General features: G+C 41.9%; 1 protein-coding gene across 7 annotated transcripts; it reads right to left on the bottom strand.

Annotated features, from left to right (window-relative positions):
- Positions 1–173: 173 nt before the first annotated feature.
- Positions 174–7,428, bottom strand: LOC110488897 (polycomb group RING finger protein 1). Of its 7 annotated transcripts, none has more exons than XM_021561346.2 (9): positions 7,275–7,428; positions 6,383–6,488; positions 4,741–4,893; positions 4,401–4,472; positions 4,212–4,314; positions 2,249–2,294; positions 1,895–1,981; positions 1,500–1,580; positions 174–1,024 (listed from the first exon to the last, which is right to left on the bottom strand). In XM_021561346.2, exons 1-9 carry the CDS (start codon positions 7,359–7,361, stop codon positions 974–976), a joined length of 786 nt encoding a protein of 261 aa, XP_021417021.1. In that variant the 5' UTR covers positions 7,362–7,428; the 3' UTR covers positions 174–973. The 7 variants fall into 7 exon arrangements, with proteins under 7 accessions (XP_021417021.1, XP_036798926.1, XP_021417020.1 ...); XM_036943031.1 differs by having other exon boundaries at positions 1,895–1,978; positions 6,383–6,491; positions 7,275–7,427; XM_021561345.2 differs by having other exon boundaries at positions 6,383–6,491; positions 7,275–7,426.
- Positions 7,429–16,405: the final 8,977 nt, after the last annotated feature.

Below are 16,405 nucleotides of genomic sequence, written 5' to 3'. Positions count from 1 at the left end.
GCTTTTATTTGAGGTTATATCTTCCATTACTGAGTTGAGACAACATTGCACAGTTCTATTGATAGTTGCTTCCATTCCATGTTGATGTTGGCTTCCCATAATTGAACATAGCAACTGTTTTTCAAATTCTGTGCAAATCTCCACAGAACTGTAAAAAAAAAAAAAACTGTACATGTCAATTTTCAAATATTTATTTTCAAAAATACAAAACAAGCAAAATATGTACACACTGTTAAAATATAATATATTTAATACAAAATATATACAGCTGCTGAGGTCATTAGAAAGGGGGAAGTCCTTGCCTGACATCTCACCCCAAATGTAATTCTGAGGCCGGAAGCAGTGCTTTGTGAGGATTCTGAATGGTCAGCTAGCTAGCAACAATGAAAAGAGTTGCCGTGTGGGGAATCATAGGTGGCTCGTTTCAGCTTGTTTTATCTTGTTCTTGATACCATGTATTGTTTTGAGGGTTGACTGATTTCATGTCAATGCTAATGGCAAAAATTTACTAGCTAACCAACAACTAATGTATGAAGAGAAGTACTCATTGTTTATTTAAAACAAATACACTTGCACATGGAGACTAGTTTACGTGTCAACAATCTAAGCCAACCCTGTCTGTTTTGCCCCATAGTCGCACACACGTCGGTTGTTGCTAAACAACCAATGAGTCTATCCATCGCTACATACGTTCAGTCTGAAACTGCCATCCTAGAAGTTGTTTGTCTGACTTCAAAATGAAGGCCTTTGTACAAAACAAATTCAGTGATTGGATCATCTAACAAAGAGTAGCAAAATTGGTGACATCATGTAGGCCGGCTCTGGCCCAACCCCTCGATTTCTGGGACCATTTAGAATGTGTGTGCATTCTAGAAACTGTCGGGGGGGGGGGGGGGGCAAACCCAGACTCATGGTGGACAAGAAACATCAGTTGGCCGGAGTGATGTGGATGGGTAGCCAGGCAAGAAAAGTTCTATCTTGTCCTTTTGTCCTTAATAGTGTAGTGAAGGACCAACGGTTGAGCCTGGAATAATAAAAAACAATTGATTACATGTAATCCTACATGAACATAAATCAAACTAATCAGAAAGAAGCTCCCAAATCAATTATAACCCTGTTACAGGATTTGAGGTAAGTCAAAGTATTCTCTTCTCGCACTACAATTAATTATTTGGATTTATGAAGGAATATATACACACTGAGATCAACGTCAGCATGATTTAACTTCTTAAATATATATGCACTGTTTGTCTTACCCCCAAACAATGTAGTTTTCTAAGTAACATACAATTACTTTCTTCTTGTGCTTAGAAAACATGTTTGAATTGAGAGTAAGATTTCCATAGACATTGTATAATTTGAAGTCACTACAGAATATTGATTTGGAATATTATTTCCTTAAATTCAATAATGCTGTTTCCACCACAGAGCGTCCAAATGGAAAAAGTTCAAGTGTAAAGGAATTCAGTGTGAAATTGTTGGCTCAACTTGGGAGGTACCTTGCCAAACCAGTGAGAGATCCACAGCCGTTTCATGGTCATGTGATCTGGAAGGGACTCATTATTGAACAACATCTGGATCTGTGATGAAATGGAGACCACACAGTGAGGACAAAACATGACAACTGGTCCTGGGTCAACTGTACAAGTGCACATATGCTCCATTTCCAGTTCTCTGAAACATTCACATACAACTAACCTGTGTATAACATTCAAAGCACTCGACTGAAAAGTTGCACAAGGGATTATCTAATAGGCTACACTTTTGTAGTCATAGGACATGGTTCCTGTGTTGTAGTTTTGGACTGTTTGCAAATAGGTACACTGCACATGTAATGTAAAATGGTGCTGATATGTCCCTCTTAAAATGTAGTCTTCCTAGACAATCAACTGACCTGGTGCTTCTCCACATTCAGTCGATGACACAGCACTTTACGCAGGTGTCTCACCTCAGCTCGGACCGAGCAGCGCACAAACTTCTGCTGCAGAGACGAGGCAGAGCAACATTACTACAACTCCAATTCCACACGTGATTCTAAATGATTACGGAATTAAAAATGGATATACCCCCCAAAAAATGTGGGCAATTCTACTAGGGACTGACAGATACACTCAAATTAAATACAAATTAAATACAATTGCAAAAGCATTGCTTGTGGAGACCCGATCCAAACAGAACAGACCACTGCAAGTTAAACTAACAGAGACCTCTGGTGGCATAGTGGGGTTCCATTCCACACACGACTTACATGAAGAGTCAGTTTGGTCTTATCTTTTTTTTCAGACAGAGATGAACTGTAGGGACAAGAGAGTACATGATTAAGCATGAAACACTGGGAGGGATTTTAAGGGGCATTTTGAACTGAAAGAATTCCAGGAAACATTTGTGACGGGGTTTTCATTTTAAAATGTGAACTTCACCGGCTATATCAAATAAAAACCCATTTGAATGCCACCGTGTGAAGGTTAATCTCGTTTTTTTTTAGGAGTGCTCATTGCCAATCAGTGGTGTAGTGGAGGGCATATGCAGGTATAAGCTGTATACCCAGTTATTTTCCAGTGGGTATTGCATATACTCCTTAATCCCCACAATGTTTGTCAAAGTAGTGTAGGTATACGCTGTATCAATGGAACAAGATCAGAATGTTTATCTTAAAAATGTTGATAATTATTTCTTCGTTTTAGGCGCTGCAAGTTTAGACCCCTTGACTTTCCACATTTTGTTACATTACAGCCTTATTTGAAAATTGTTTTTTTTTTTAATCCTCAATCTACACACAATACCCCATAATGACAAGGAAAAAACAGAAATACCTTATTTACATAAGCATTCAAACCCTTTGCTAGGAGACTCAAAATTGAGCTCAGGTGCATCCTGTTTCTAGAACTTGGGAGCAAAGCAGAGACATCCTTGATGAAGAACTACTCCAAAAGTGCTCAGGTCCTCAGACTGGGGCAAAGGTTTACCCTCCAACAGGACAACAACCCTAAGCACACAGCCAAGAGAACGCAGGAGTGGCTTCGGGACAAGTCTCAATGTCTGTGAGTGGTCCAGCCAGAGCCCAGACTTGAACCCGGTCTCTGGAGAGACCTGAAAATAGCTGTGCAGTGACGCTCCCCATCCAACCGGACAGAGCTTGAGAGGATCTGCAGAGAAGATTGTGAGAAACTCCAAATACAGGGGTACTAAGCTTGTAGCGTCATATCCAAGAAGACCAGAGGCTGTAATCACTGCCAAAGGTGCTTCAACAAAGTACTGTGTTAAGGTCTTAATACTTATGTAAATGTGATTTCATTATTTTATACATTGCAAACATTTCTAAACCTGTTTTTGCCTTGTCATTATGGGGTATTGTGTTTTAATTGGGGGGGACAAATATAGAATAAGGCTGTAACAAATGTGGAGAAAGTCAACGGGTCTGAATACTTTCAAAATGCACTGTACACAGAGGTAGGTCTATGTGCAAATGTTACAAAATACAATTTGAAAACACCATTAAAGCGGTTTCATAGGCAGAGATAGAAATATCCCTTTGTTATTTTGAAAGAGGCGAGCTAAAGATAACTATGGTGAGTTGCTAAAATGACTAGGATAATACCTTTGGCTGCTAGACAATGAAAGAAAACACATAGTACATGAACACGAGGTCTTCATCAAATAATTGCCTTCACATTTCTATGGTGGGATTTTGGTTATAGGCTACTTTGAAGCAAGGTAAGACATACCTCAAGAAGTAAAATGTCCAGGTTTCAACAGCATATTGACAAGCCAGCAGGACACATGCATTTTTCATGGTAGGCTATTATAGCTCAATAAATCATTGTCACCAGTTTGCAAAACATCATAAAATACTTAAACACTTCTGCCCCTGTCACACTGACTCACTGGCACAGGAAACTCTGCAGGCTGGTACCAGTTGATATGTTAGTGAGAGCTCAAGACAGACAGGCAGAGTACATAGATGATGCGATGGAAAGACAATCTGAACCAATGCAAACAGGATATATTCTAGGGTGGCAATGTTTTAATTTGTTGGCTTTTATTGGACAATAGCTGACAATTACTGGAAACACTGGGGGGGGGGGGGGGGGGGGGGGGTAGAACCAAAACTGAATTTAAGCACTAAGTATCAGTGATAATCCACCTGCGGTCTGAGAATAGACAGTAGGCTACTTACTGTAGTTTTGTCAAGGCATGACACAAAATCTTACCTTTGCCTCTCTAGACAAAGCGAGACCTGCTCGTCATATCTGTAGAAGTGGGCCTTGGAATGGTCAAAGCTGGTAAAAGGTAATCCTGTATCTGGTATGGAGTCTAGGGGTGACACACAGATACCATGTAAAAGTAGAAGCTGTAGATTGACAAAACATGAAAAATCTAATTAAAATCTAAAGGCTTACCTTCCCCAGGCGGTTGAACAACTCTCTCAAGCCCACGCGACTGATAGAATTCCTTTATTCTCTTGTCTTCACCTGTTTACAAAGAACATAAATTAAGGACCTTAGAAACACTACCACATTAAAAAAATATATTTTATCAACCCACGCTAAATTGATAATGTAATGACGCAGGTGTTTAAGTAACACCGTTACACTAGTTCTCATTGCGAACTTTACAAATGAGATGATTAGGAGTTAAGAGCGTTTTTCTAAGTAAACAGGAGAAACAAAATCAAACCATTAAAGTACTATGTAACAAAAACTAGAACAAGTATTATTGTATGAATTTCAATGTACTTACTTTCTTGAAGTCCTGGAACCAGTTTGTAGACAATGTCTTGCATCACTCTATCCAATTTCAGGTTCAATAAAGGCTGGGTTTCATGGATCTTTATGTTGCACATTGGACAATACTTGCTGGTTTGGAGGTATTTCACGATACAACTTTTACAGACTGAAATAGAAGCAGAAGAGACATTGGCCATTAATGTCCCTGAAAAATGATGTTTTATAGTAACATTAAAATGCACTATACAAACTTGTTTTATTACTATGTACACTACATGACAAAGTACGTGGACACCTGCTCGTCAAACATTTCATTCCAAAATCATGGGCTTTAATATGGAGTTGGTCCCCCATTTGCTGCTATAATAGCCTCCACTCTTCTGGGAAGGCTTTCCACTAGATGTTGGAACATTGCTGCGGGACTTGCTTCCATTCAGCCACATGAGCATTAGTGAGGTTGGGCAATTAGGCCTGGCTCAGAGTCGGCATTTCAATTCAACCCAAAGTGGACCGATGGAGTTGAGGTCAGGGCAGACCAGTCAAGTTCTTCCACCCTGAACAAAAAAAACATTTCTGTATGGACCTCACTTTGTGCACAGGGGCATTGTTATGCATTAAAAGGAAAGGGCCTTCCTCAAACTTGCTACAAAGTAGGAAGTGTAGAATGTCATTGTATGCTGTAGCGTTAAGATTTCCCTTCACTGAAACTAAGGGGCCTAGCCCAAACCATGAAAAACAGCCCCAGACCATTATTCCCCCTCCAACAAACTTTACCGTTGGTACTATGTATTTGAGAAAGTAGCGTTCTCCTGGCATCCACAAAACACAGATTTGTCTGTCGGACTACCAGATGGTGAATCTTAATTCATCACTGCAGAGACTGTTTCCACTGCTCCAGAGTCCAACGGGGTCAAGCTTTACACCACTCCAGCCGACACTTGGCATTGCACATGGTGATCTTAGGCTTGCGTGCAGCTGCTCGGCCATAGAAACCCATTTCACACGAAGCTCCCGACAAACAGTTATTGTGCTGATGTTTTTTCTAGAGCCAGTTTAGAACTCGGTAGTGAGTGCTGCAACTGAGGACAGACGATTTTCACACGCTACGTGCTTCAGCACTTGGCGATCCCATTCTGTGAGTTTGTGTGGCCTACCACTTCATGGCTGACTCGTTGTTGCTCCTAGACATTTCCACTTCACAATAACAGCACTTAGTTGCCCAGAGCAGCTCTAGCACAGCAGAAATTTGATGAACTGACTTGTTGGAAAGGTGGCAGCCTATAACCGTGCCATGTTGAAAGTCACTGAGCTCTTCAGTAAGGCCATTCTACTGCCAATGTTTGTCTTTGGAGATTGCGTGGCTGTGTGCTCGATTTCATACACCTGTCAGCAACAGTTGTGACTGAAATGACAGAATCCACTCATTTGAAGGGTGTCCATACACTATATCTACGAAAGTATACTGCACTTTTGAAGCTAGAAACATAAGTATTAAGCTGCACTTTTAAATCTGTGTACGAGACCAACAAACTTTGATTTGTACGCATTCACAGGCAGTATGTAGGCTAGTCCACAAGTCTATAAAAGTTAGCCTATTTCTTAGAGAGGCAACTTCATAAACCAAAACATAGAACACACAGGCTAGGCCCACTTACATGTATGCAGACACTCGGTAATAGTTGTGGCATCGATGAAGTACCCAGCACAGAGATAGCACACTATGTGCTCGTTCAGGTCTTTGATCTTCAACTTCACTTCCTCCTGCAACAATATTAAGTTGCTATTGAAATCTCAAGAATATAAAGTATCCCATGCAGTTTCGTTACATTGTTGCTACTTGGTGTAAACAAAATATATATATATATATATTTTTTTTTAAATGGCAGAATGACGATATTCTAGAGTAGCCTGGTGACTTCATTGTCGATTGCGCGTGCTCTTTTCCACTACTTAGAGCAGGTGGGTGTGTCAGGTGACTGCAACATTGTACCTAGTTATGATTGCTAACACAATGGCAAATAATAGTGTAGCATCTAACTTTACGTTATATCTTTATAAAGTTATATAGTTAGCAACCCAGTACGCTACACACGGAATTGCAAATATTGGACACAGGTAAGACAGTCACTTACAAGCAAGGTTTGACAAGCCCGTCACGAGAAGCTAGCTAGCCTAGAAAACACAATTAGCTGCTACTAGTTAATAAGTGTAAAAACTTAAACATCACTGTCAAAATATTTTATCCATGCAAAACGCACATTAGTATTTTAACAAACAATGCACCGCGTTTCTGGTGTAAAACGGGGGGAATGGGTCGTTTGAACGGTACACATTTGCACGAATTACCTGCATTAGCTGCCCAGAACAACAACACGGATAGACTTCCGCACACATGGTAGGCAGCTCTCTCTCCATCACTTAGGGACGGGAGAAAGCGCTCGCATTGCTGCCTTTCCTTGTCGTAACTAGTTATGCGGCTAGATCCAGCCCTGATCAACTCAAACAATTCTCACTGGTCTATAGAGTCCGAAATTAATTGGTACCTACCTCATTTCGTAACGGGTCGAGCTTATATACGGACTGGAGTTGATTTCTTAGCCGCATAGCTATCGCCATTGGCCCTTGCTCCGCCATCTTTGGGAATTATTCGTATTTCCGGGTGGAAGGAGTGTTCAAGAGCATGCTCCAAGTCCGTTCTGTGGCTGAATTTCAATCATCTTTCATCGTGCCCTGCCCTCTAACCCTTCACTCGCTTCCTACTCTGTTTTCTCACTCGCTTCCTACTCAAAACTCACCATCAAACGTCAGTGACGTTTTTATGTGTTAAGTATTTTAAATAATAACACCTCGAAAAATACTAAACTAAAAGCAGAACACAAATTACAGAACGGTGAGTCCTGTTACTCCTCTTGCATTTCTTAGCATACAGCTTCTCATGATGGGTTGTAAAAGCTGCGTGTCGATTGCTATACTACTTTCAACAATAAATCATATTTGCATGGAGAAATTAAGTAGGCCTACTAGTGACAGCACTGGCACCTTCTATGACATAAGAGCTCACTGTTAGGCTCACACACAGAAAAGTTTTTGAATAGCCTTGAATGGTAGGCTCTGTGCTACCAGTCTCTTGTCAGTAGATGGCACTGGAAGCATACGACTCAATATTGTTAGACAACAGCAACATTTATTGGGTAGAAATTGTCCATATAAATTGTTTTTCACGTTAGTTGTTGGCCAACATCTTAGTTTGGAGATTGCAATCACCACTACGGTTATAGAGCATAGGCTACTCATCCACAGGGGTAGGCTACACTGTGTGACATATTTAGAAGAGATGGTGTTCCCAGTAACAACAGTCCTAGTTATAAAACTATATCAAATTATGTCCTTAAATTTAACCAATTTCCCCTTAGGTGAATCTTTAAAGATCACCACTACATATTGCCTTTTAAAATATGTAATTTGTACCATATGGAAAGATATTGTATGGTCACTTTGAGCGCAGGTTTGATGTGACAAGTTTCAGAGAAGTAGCATCTATAAAATAAAAATAAAATGTAAGTTAACTTTTGAGTCGCTCCTTCATTGATGGAAAGTGCTCTGGGCTGTCTTGAACGTGTATTTAGAATTTGTAGTGCAATCCCCCAGTGGCTTTCTATCTGTGCTCCACCTAAATGTTGTCTTGAGCAAAAGCTCATGTCTCACTCTTTGTAATATGTCAATGTCGCACTCATTCAAAATATGTGGCACATTGTCTCCCACTCCATGGTAAAGCACCTTGTTGTTTGGTAAGCCAATGGAATATACGCATGCAGTGTCTTTTGTACCCCATTTGGTGCAGTGGCAAAAAACTGTAGGCCTAATAGGTGCATTTAATTGATTCTGGGAATATGTACATGATTTACACATAACACATTTTACGTTTACAGAGGAATTTTACTGAAGGTTTAAAAAGGCTTCTAAAGTTAGAATTTTACAATGCAGAATGTAAGAGCAATAAAAGCAATAAAGAGTAATAAAATATATAGCTCCGTTATTGTGTATTTTATTCCTCTTGTGTTATTATGATTTTATTTTTTTAACTGCATCGTTGGGAAGAGTTTGCAAGCAAGAATTTCAAGGTTAAGTACACCTGTTGTATTTGGCACATGTGACAAATACTATTTTATTTTATTTGCAGAGGCCCACTCGCATCATATAACAGAGATACCTGTCTAAACTGTGTTCTGGACCTGAAAAGGAAAGACGAGTATCCACCAGATCCAGATTTGATCCAGTCAATCTAAATTGGGAGATGGCAAGAAGAGGACAAGCGATACTTAATTCTTGGCAGCCCTATGTGGTTGAAAAGCCGTCGTGATCAGCCTCGCTTCACTGAGCTTTTATAGTCAACCTTGTGTCCCCACTGTCTGCCGTTCCCTCTTGCTGTGTAATGTCTTATCTATGAGGCCTGCTAGGTCAGTGCTTATCTGATTGACAGAGCTTTTGACTCCATGCAATATCCAAATTACCTGAGGGCCCGGAGACAGGAGATCACAGTATGGCAAAACACGTCAGCCAGGAGAGAGAGGGATGGGAAGAGAGAGAGAGAGGGAGATGTCAGAGAGGGCGCACTGAGCCTTTCATTTATTCTCATTACCTCACATAGGACATGGACAATGGGGCCTTTTTTTTCTTGGACAGTCTGTAAATCCGCTTGACTTCTCAGCCCTTTTATTTGAAATTATGAGTTTATCTGATTCAAACACCTGCCAGGCAAGACAGAGAGGTCCAAAGATTAAACACCATCCATATAAGTGGACTGTGTGTAACATGTCACCCGACAATTTGCATAGCAAGAAGTAATAGATAATAAATAGGTTTATAGACAAATCTCATGGTTAGAAAATCCAGACTATAGTTGTCAGGAAATACAGTGCACCTTTATTTCTGATTTGACATATGAAACGGCTAGTTCAGGTGTGCACTGTAGAAAGGCATTGGCTCAGAAAGAGGAAACATGTTTGTTGTTGAAATAGCACTAGAACATAGCCTGCAGCACATCGTTGAGTGTGGTCTCGTCTCCCAATTGAATATTTGCTTAAAATTAGTATCGTGGAATGTCAACGTCCTCATCAAAACAGGAAAGAATCCTCCAACGTTGCACACTGAATCAATTGACTGACATCCAATAACTGATAAAGACCCAGTCCTGGACGGCCTGTGCCAAAAACAGCCAAACAAACATTCTGCGGGGGAATCTGCGCTCTGCCATGCCAAAACGAGGCCCCATCCCGTCCCAACCGGGGCAAATAGTTTTTTTATTTTTTTATCCCCGGCCCTCTCGGAGCAATCAGAGCATGCAGGGGTGGGCGTGGCTTTTGTCTCCGCTGCTCCCCGCAATTGGCCGCCAAGTGGCAAGCTAATGGCGAACGCCCCCAGGCAGCGCTCCAAAGCCCCCAGGCAGCACTCCAAAGGCTGTTTTTGAAGTGGAGGGCAGAATGGATGATGTAGTTCAAGGCCCTTTAGGCCTCCCTGGCAGGAAACCCACAGCATGTTGTCTACTACAGTGCCTTGCGAAAGTATTCGGCCCCCTTGAACTTTGTGACCTTTTGCCACATTTCAGGCTTCAAACATAAAGATATAAAACTGTATTTTTTTGTGAAGAATCAACAACAAGTGGGACACAATCATGAAGTGGAACGACATTTATTTGATATTTCAAACTTTTTTAACAAATCAAAAACTGAAAAATTGGGCGTGCAAAATTATTCAGCCCCTTTACTTTCAGTGCAGCAAACTCTCTCCAGAAGTTCAGTGAGGATCTCTGAATGATCCAATGTTGACCTAAATGACTAATGATGATAAATACAATCCACCTGTGTGTAATCAAGTCTCCGTATAAATGCACCTGCACTGTGATAGACTCAGAGGTCCGTTAAAAGCGCAGAGAGCATAATGAAGAACAAGGAACACACCAGGCAGGTTCGAGATACTGTTGTGAAGAAGTTTAAAGCCGGATTTGGATACAAAAAGATTTCCCAAGCTTTAAACATCCCAAGGAGCACTGTGCAAGCGATAATATTGAAATGGAAGGAGTATCAGACCACTGCAAATCTACCAAGACCTGGCCGTCCCTCTAAACGTTCAGCTCATACAAGGAGAAGACTGATCAGAGATGCAGCCAAGAGGCCCATGATCACTCTGGATTAACTGCAGAGATCTACAGCTGAGGTGGGAGACTCTGTCCATAGGACAACAATCAGTCGTATATTGCACAAATCTGGCCTTTATGGAAGAGTGGCAAGAAGAAAGCCATTTCTTAAAGATATCCATAAAAAGTGTCGTTTAAAGTTTGCCACAAGCCACCTGGGAGACACACCAAACATGTGGAAGAAGGTGCTCTGGTCAGATGAAACCAAAATGTAACTTTTTGGCAACAATTCAAAACGTTATGTTTGGCGTAAAAGCAACACAGCTCATCACCCTGAACACACCATCCCCACTGTCAAACATGGTGGTGGCAGCATCATGGTTTGGGCCTGCTTTTCTTCAGCAGGGACAGGGAAGATGGTTAAAATTGATGGGAAGATGGATGGAGCCAAATGCAGGACCATTCTGGAAGAAAACCTGATGGAGTCTGCAAAAGACCTGAGACTGGGACGGAGATTTGTCTTCCAACAAGGCAATGATCCAAAACATAAAGCAAAATCTACAATGGAATGGTTCAAAAATAAACATATCCAGGTGTTAGAATGGCCAAGTCAAAGTCCAGACCTGAATCCAATCGAGAATCTGTTCAAAGAACTGAAAACTGCTGTTCACAAATGCTCTCCATCCAACCTCACTGAGCTTGAGATGTTTTGCAAGGAGGAATGGGAAAAAATGTCAGTCTCTCGATGTGCAATACTGATAGAGACTTACAGCTGTAATCGCAGCAAAAGGTGGCGCTACAAAGTATTAACTTAAGGGGGCTGAATTATTTTGCACGCCCAATTTTTCAGTTTTTGATTTGTTAAAAAAGTTTGAAATATCCAATAAATGTCGTTCCACTTCATGATTGTGTCCCACTTGTTGTTGATTCTTCACAAAAAAATACAGTTTTATATCTTTATGTTTGAAGCCTGAAATGTAGCAAAAGGTCGCAAAGTTCAGGGGGCCGAATACTTTCGCAAGGCACTGTACGTACTCTTAGAACATACATGCTCTTTTGGTGGGTATATATAGCCTATTAGCTCATTGCTCAACCAAGCTGGACTGAGTAGTCATATCTGATTGTAATCCTTGACAAGCAGCCCCAAAGTTCCAGGTAGGTGGATGAGTGTGTGTGCAAGTGCGTGAATTTAGTGAATGAGTGAGTGAGTAACTTTCTGCCACTGAGTCCTGAGGGACCAGTGGACTTGCTAAACTTCAAACAAGCCTATAGAAAGGTTGGTAGTTCAGCACCAAAACCAAAGTGTGCGCAACTATGGGGCAAACCAGACAGGGTTGGCTTAGATGGTTGACAACATGTAAACTATATATTGTCTCCAAATGTTTGAAAACATATTGAAAACATAAATACATTTGCACATTGAGAACTTGTCTCTCAAATACATCGTTACAGGGGTTGGTTAGCTAGCTAGCTAGTGAATTTGAGCCATATTAGCATTGACATGAAATCAGTCCAAACATCTGAAAACAAGACATGGTATTAAGAACAAGATTAAACTAGCTGAAACCAGCCACCTATGATTCCCCACATGGCAGCTTCTGGTCATTCTTGTTAGCTAACTGACCGTTCAGAATCATAACAAAGCACTATTTCCGGACCAATCGATGTGCACGCATCATTTTCATGACGGTGTCAGCCAACCTGTCTATTGGCCGTGTGTTTGTTAGTTTTCTCTCTAGTGGAGGACCTAGTGGGAGGACCTAGTAGAGGACCCAGTGGAAGACCTAGTAGAGGACCTAGTGGAGGACCTAGTAGAGGAACTAGTGGAGGACCTAGTAGAGGACCTAATGGAGGACCTAGTGGGAGGACCTAGTGGGAGGACCTAGTGGGAGGACCTAGTAGAGGACCTAGTGGGAGGACCTAGTGGGAGGACCTAGTGGGAGGACCTAGTAGAGGACCTAGTGGGAGGACCTAGTGGAGGACCTAGTGGGAGGACCTAGTGGGGAGGACCTAGTGGGAGGACCTAGTGGGGAGGACCTAGTGGAGGACCTAGTGGGAGGACCTAGTGGGAGGACCTATTAGAGGACCTAGTGGGGAGGACCTAGTGCAGCAACACTTTGCCATTGTTTTCTGATTTCTCTGGCTCGTGTGTGAAACCCCAGAACTCCCCAAATCTCTTTTTCCCTCTTCGTCATCTTTCCCTTCTGGGCTTGTCTTACCTCCCTTACATGAAGGGAGTAGGTTGTCTCTCACAATCAGGTCTTGATAAGGTGATTTGTTACATGTGCCCAGAGTTCATCAACAATTCCTCGTCGAACAGAATTCCACCCCTGCGGTGCGAACGTCTCAAACGCATTTCTCCACGGTTATCTGGGAGCGTTGTGCTTGTTGACCATTTAAGGTATTGTAGCATTTCAACAGGTGTTATGCTATAATAATCATGTCATGGTGAAAGTTTGGTATTTATAGTAAATATCACATCAATGCCATTGTGTCCAGCCTGCACTAGACAAGGCCACCACTACATACCTCCACAGAGGACTCCCAACATCCCCTCTCTTTCGTAAAACCCCAAAAGGAACAGGCATCACACTTCCCATCTGCTGTATCTCCACACGGAGAACCTTCTCAATTACCCCACACCCATCTTATCTTCACAGACATTTAAGAGGATGGGGGGCCGAGGGAAAACATGCTCGACACAGAACCTGAGGGAGCAGCAGCCAAATCCCAGGCAGCATGCAGGTTGAGCAGAACACGGTTACTCACCTAGCCCAATTACGTTGCACTGACGCGTCCAGATAATCGGCACATCAAAGCGAGCAGAATCACAGAGATGCCCCCCCCCCCCCAAAAATGTTGGGAGCTTGGCTAAGAGATAACGGCAGTCCTTTGATGCTGCACGAGCCGGTAGCTGTAGCCTAGCACATTATTTTCTTTATGGCCTCCCGTAAAGAACTTTGATGGGGTTTACAAAAAAAAAGGGCCCTTATTGCCTGCACTGTGTCAATAATGGAATTGTTTTGGAGACATGTATTCTCTCTGTCTCATCTTCTCTCTAGTCCCTACATGCAGGCTGTCTTTCATCTTGTTTCAGTATCTCCTTCCGTAGCATGCGACTGGCTGCTGAGAGCCAGTGGCCCTGCCACTTAAAACTCCTTAAGGAGAAAATACAATTTCCCATCACTCTTTGTGTTTTCCAGTATGCACACTTCTAATTCCATTAAAGGTGTGCATACTTCAGCTCCCAGATTTCCATCATTCTCATTGTTCGTGTCACTTCATTCACATTCAGACTCGATGATTGATATTGACAATGCAATAAAGCAACCTTAGAGTCATAGAAGTTAATAGACATAAACACATTTACTTCTTTATTTATTTTACTCAAGGGTGAGCAAGCCGATTTGACCATTAATCTCAATAGCGTCATGACAGCATAGTCCAATTTAAATTCTGCTCTCAAATGCATGGACAGGTGTTGTAAGATGGACCTGACCGCTGTGTCTTCCCCACCACACCACAGTGCAAAATGAAGAAATCGTTAGAGCCTTTTATAACTGTTCTGGCAAAAAAAAGCAGCCACTTGAAATAATGACAGGGAATCACAGGCTAAGTGGTGGGAGATCAAAAGCAGGCATTCTTGGGTAATCTGGTGGTGTTGCAAATCTTGGGTAATCTGGCTGCCTTGTCCCCGCTGTTTGACATCTATTTACTGTATGAAAGGGAATGGTGCCATCAATTATGGCCCCGCAGTGCTTTTGTTTACTTTTGCCCAGGCCTGAGTGCGGGGCCTGCTTTTGTGAACTATAGATCCCCTTGTTTGCTCTTCGCAGGCAGAGGTGTGTGCCTCTGCGTGCTCTGCTCGCCCTTGGCTTTAGGGTGGGGGCTTGCAGGGGTATGGGGGGCTTCCTGTGGTATGGGAAGATGGGAGATTAGGGCTAGAGATTCAACTAGCGAGACAGACTATTTGTTCTGCATTTAAATGTGAAAACGGAGGGCTTTGCTCACCTACGACTCACACACCTTGCTGTTTGGGTGTCTGGTGTTATTATAGTGGGATCTCTGACAACTAAACACACAAAGTGGGTACTTTAGATAACAATTGACAGTGTGTATATATTTAAGACAATATTTCTAGTTTTGTCTTCTCCCCAGTCATAAATCTATCAAATCTACCACAGCGGTGCGGTCTGCACAACGCATCACCGGAGGCAAACTACCAGCCCTCCATAACACCTACAGCGCCCGATGTCACAGGAAGGGCAAAAAGATCATCAAGGACATCAACCACCCGAGCCACTGCCTGTTTACACCGCTAACATCCAGAAGGCGAGGTCAGTACAGGTGCATCAAAGCTGGGACCGAGAGACTGAAAAACAGCTTCTATCTCAAGGCCATCAGACTGCTATACAGTAATCACTAACTCAGAGAGACTGCTGCCTACATTGAGACCCAATCTCTGGCCACTTTAATAAATGTATCACTAGTCACTTTAAACAAAGCCACTCTAAGTAATGGCACTTTAATAATGTTTACATACCTTACATCACTCATAATTCCACGTATGTACTGTTTTTTATACCATCTACTGCACCTTGCCTATGCCGCTCAGCCATCATTCATCCATTTACTTACATGTACATATTCTCATTCACCCCTTTAGATATGTGTGTTTTAGTTAGTTGTTGGGGAATTGTTCGATTTCTTGTTAGATATTACTGCACTGTAGGAACTAGAAGCACAAGCATTTCGCTACATTCGCATTAACATCTGCTAACCATGTGTATGTGACAAATTATCATTTGATTTGATTTGATTTATACGATTTTAAAACAGACAAACAGATAGAAGGCATGGCAATGAGGCATGAGAAAAAAAGTTTCAAAAAAACAATTTGCTATTGCTCAAAGCCTATTTGATCCAAAGAAGAAAGCAGGAATTTGTACTTGCGGGCTGGATCTTTGTTCTGTGTGTGCATGTGCAGCGTGGCTTGGCACCGAGCTTGAATGGTGGAACACTGGAGAGGACAACCTGTGCGCAACAGTGGCCAAATTTACGAGCTAATGGAGAACTTGTGAGTCAAGAGCCTTTAATATCCTGATAGGTGGGTGGATCAAAGTTATGATCTGATTAAAGGGACCAGGACAAAAGGAGGCTGGTAAATATTTGGACAATGGATTCTTTCAGAAGCTTGCCTTGGTTGTTTTTTTTTTGTTCTTGGACAGGAGTTATAGTGCCCTATATTATGATGAGGTAAGAGATATGATTAAGATGCTTCATAGTGCAGACCCTGGAGCATTGTGCTTTGTGGCATTTTCAGAATTTCTCTCCAAAGTCAGCCATTCAGTATGAAGGTATTATTTGAAACTGTGTTTTACTACTACTGTTATGAAGAGGTAAGGTAAAGAAGATGATGCCACGGTTGCATCATAGTGACCACCAGGGTTTAGTCAAAACATCCCACCCCCTCTCCAATACCTCCCAGACTCTCATCCTCTCATCCTGATTTGTTTCTAATGATCACCTCCCTTGAGTCTGTCCA

This window comes from Oncorhynchus mykiss, chromosome 14 (genome assembly GCF_013265735.2).
Source record: "Oncorhynchus mykiss isolate Arlee chromosome 14, USDA_OmykA_1.1, whole genome shotgun sequence".
Taxonomy (NCBI): domain Eukaryota; kingdom Metazoa; phylum Chordata; class Actinopteri; order Salmoniformes; family Salmonidae; genus Oncorhynchus; species Oncorhynchus mykiss.
This window is presented reverse-complemented; position numbering and strand designations above follow the sequence as displayed.

What these genes read in the sequence shown, in the direction of transcription:
- LOC110488897 (XM_021561345.2), bottom strand. Translation starts at nt 7,361, where the DNA reads ATGGCGGAGCAAGGGCCAATGGCGATAGCTATGCGGCTAAGAAATCAA. An exon ending in TCGACCCGTTACGAAATGAG is followed by an intron (nt 6,492 to 7,274) that starts GTAGGTACCAAT and finishes TTAATATTGTTG; the next exon opens with CAGGAGGAAGTGAAGTTGAA. An exon ending in CTTTGTCTAGAGAGGCAAAG is followed by an intron (nt 2,295 to 4,211) that starts GTAAGATTTTGT and finishes TTGTCCCTACAG; the next exon opens with TTCATCTCTGTCTGAAAAAA.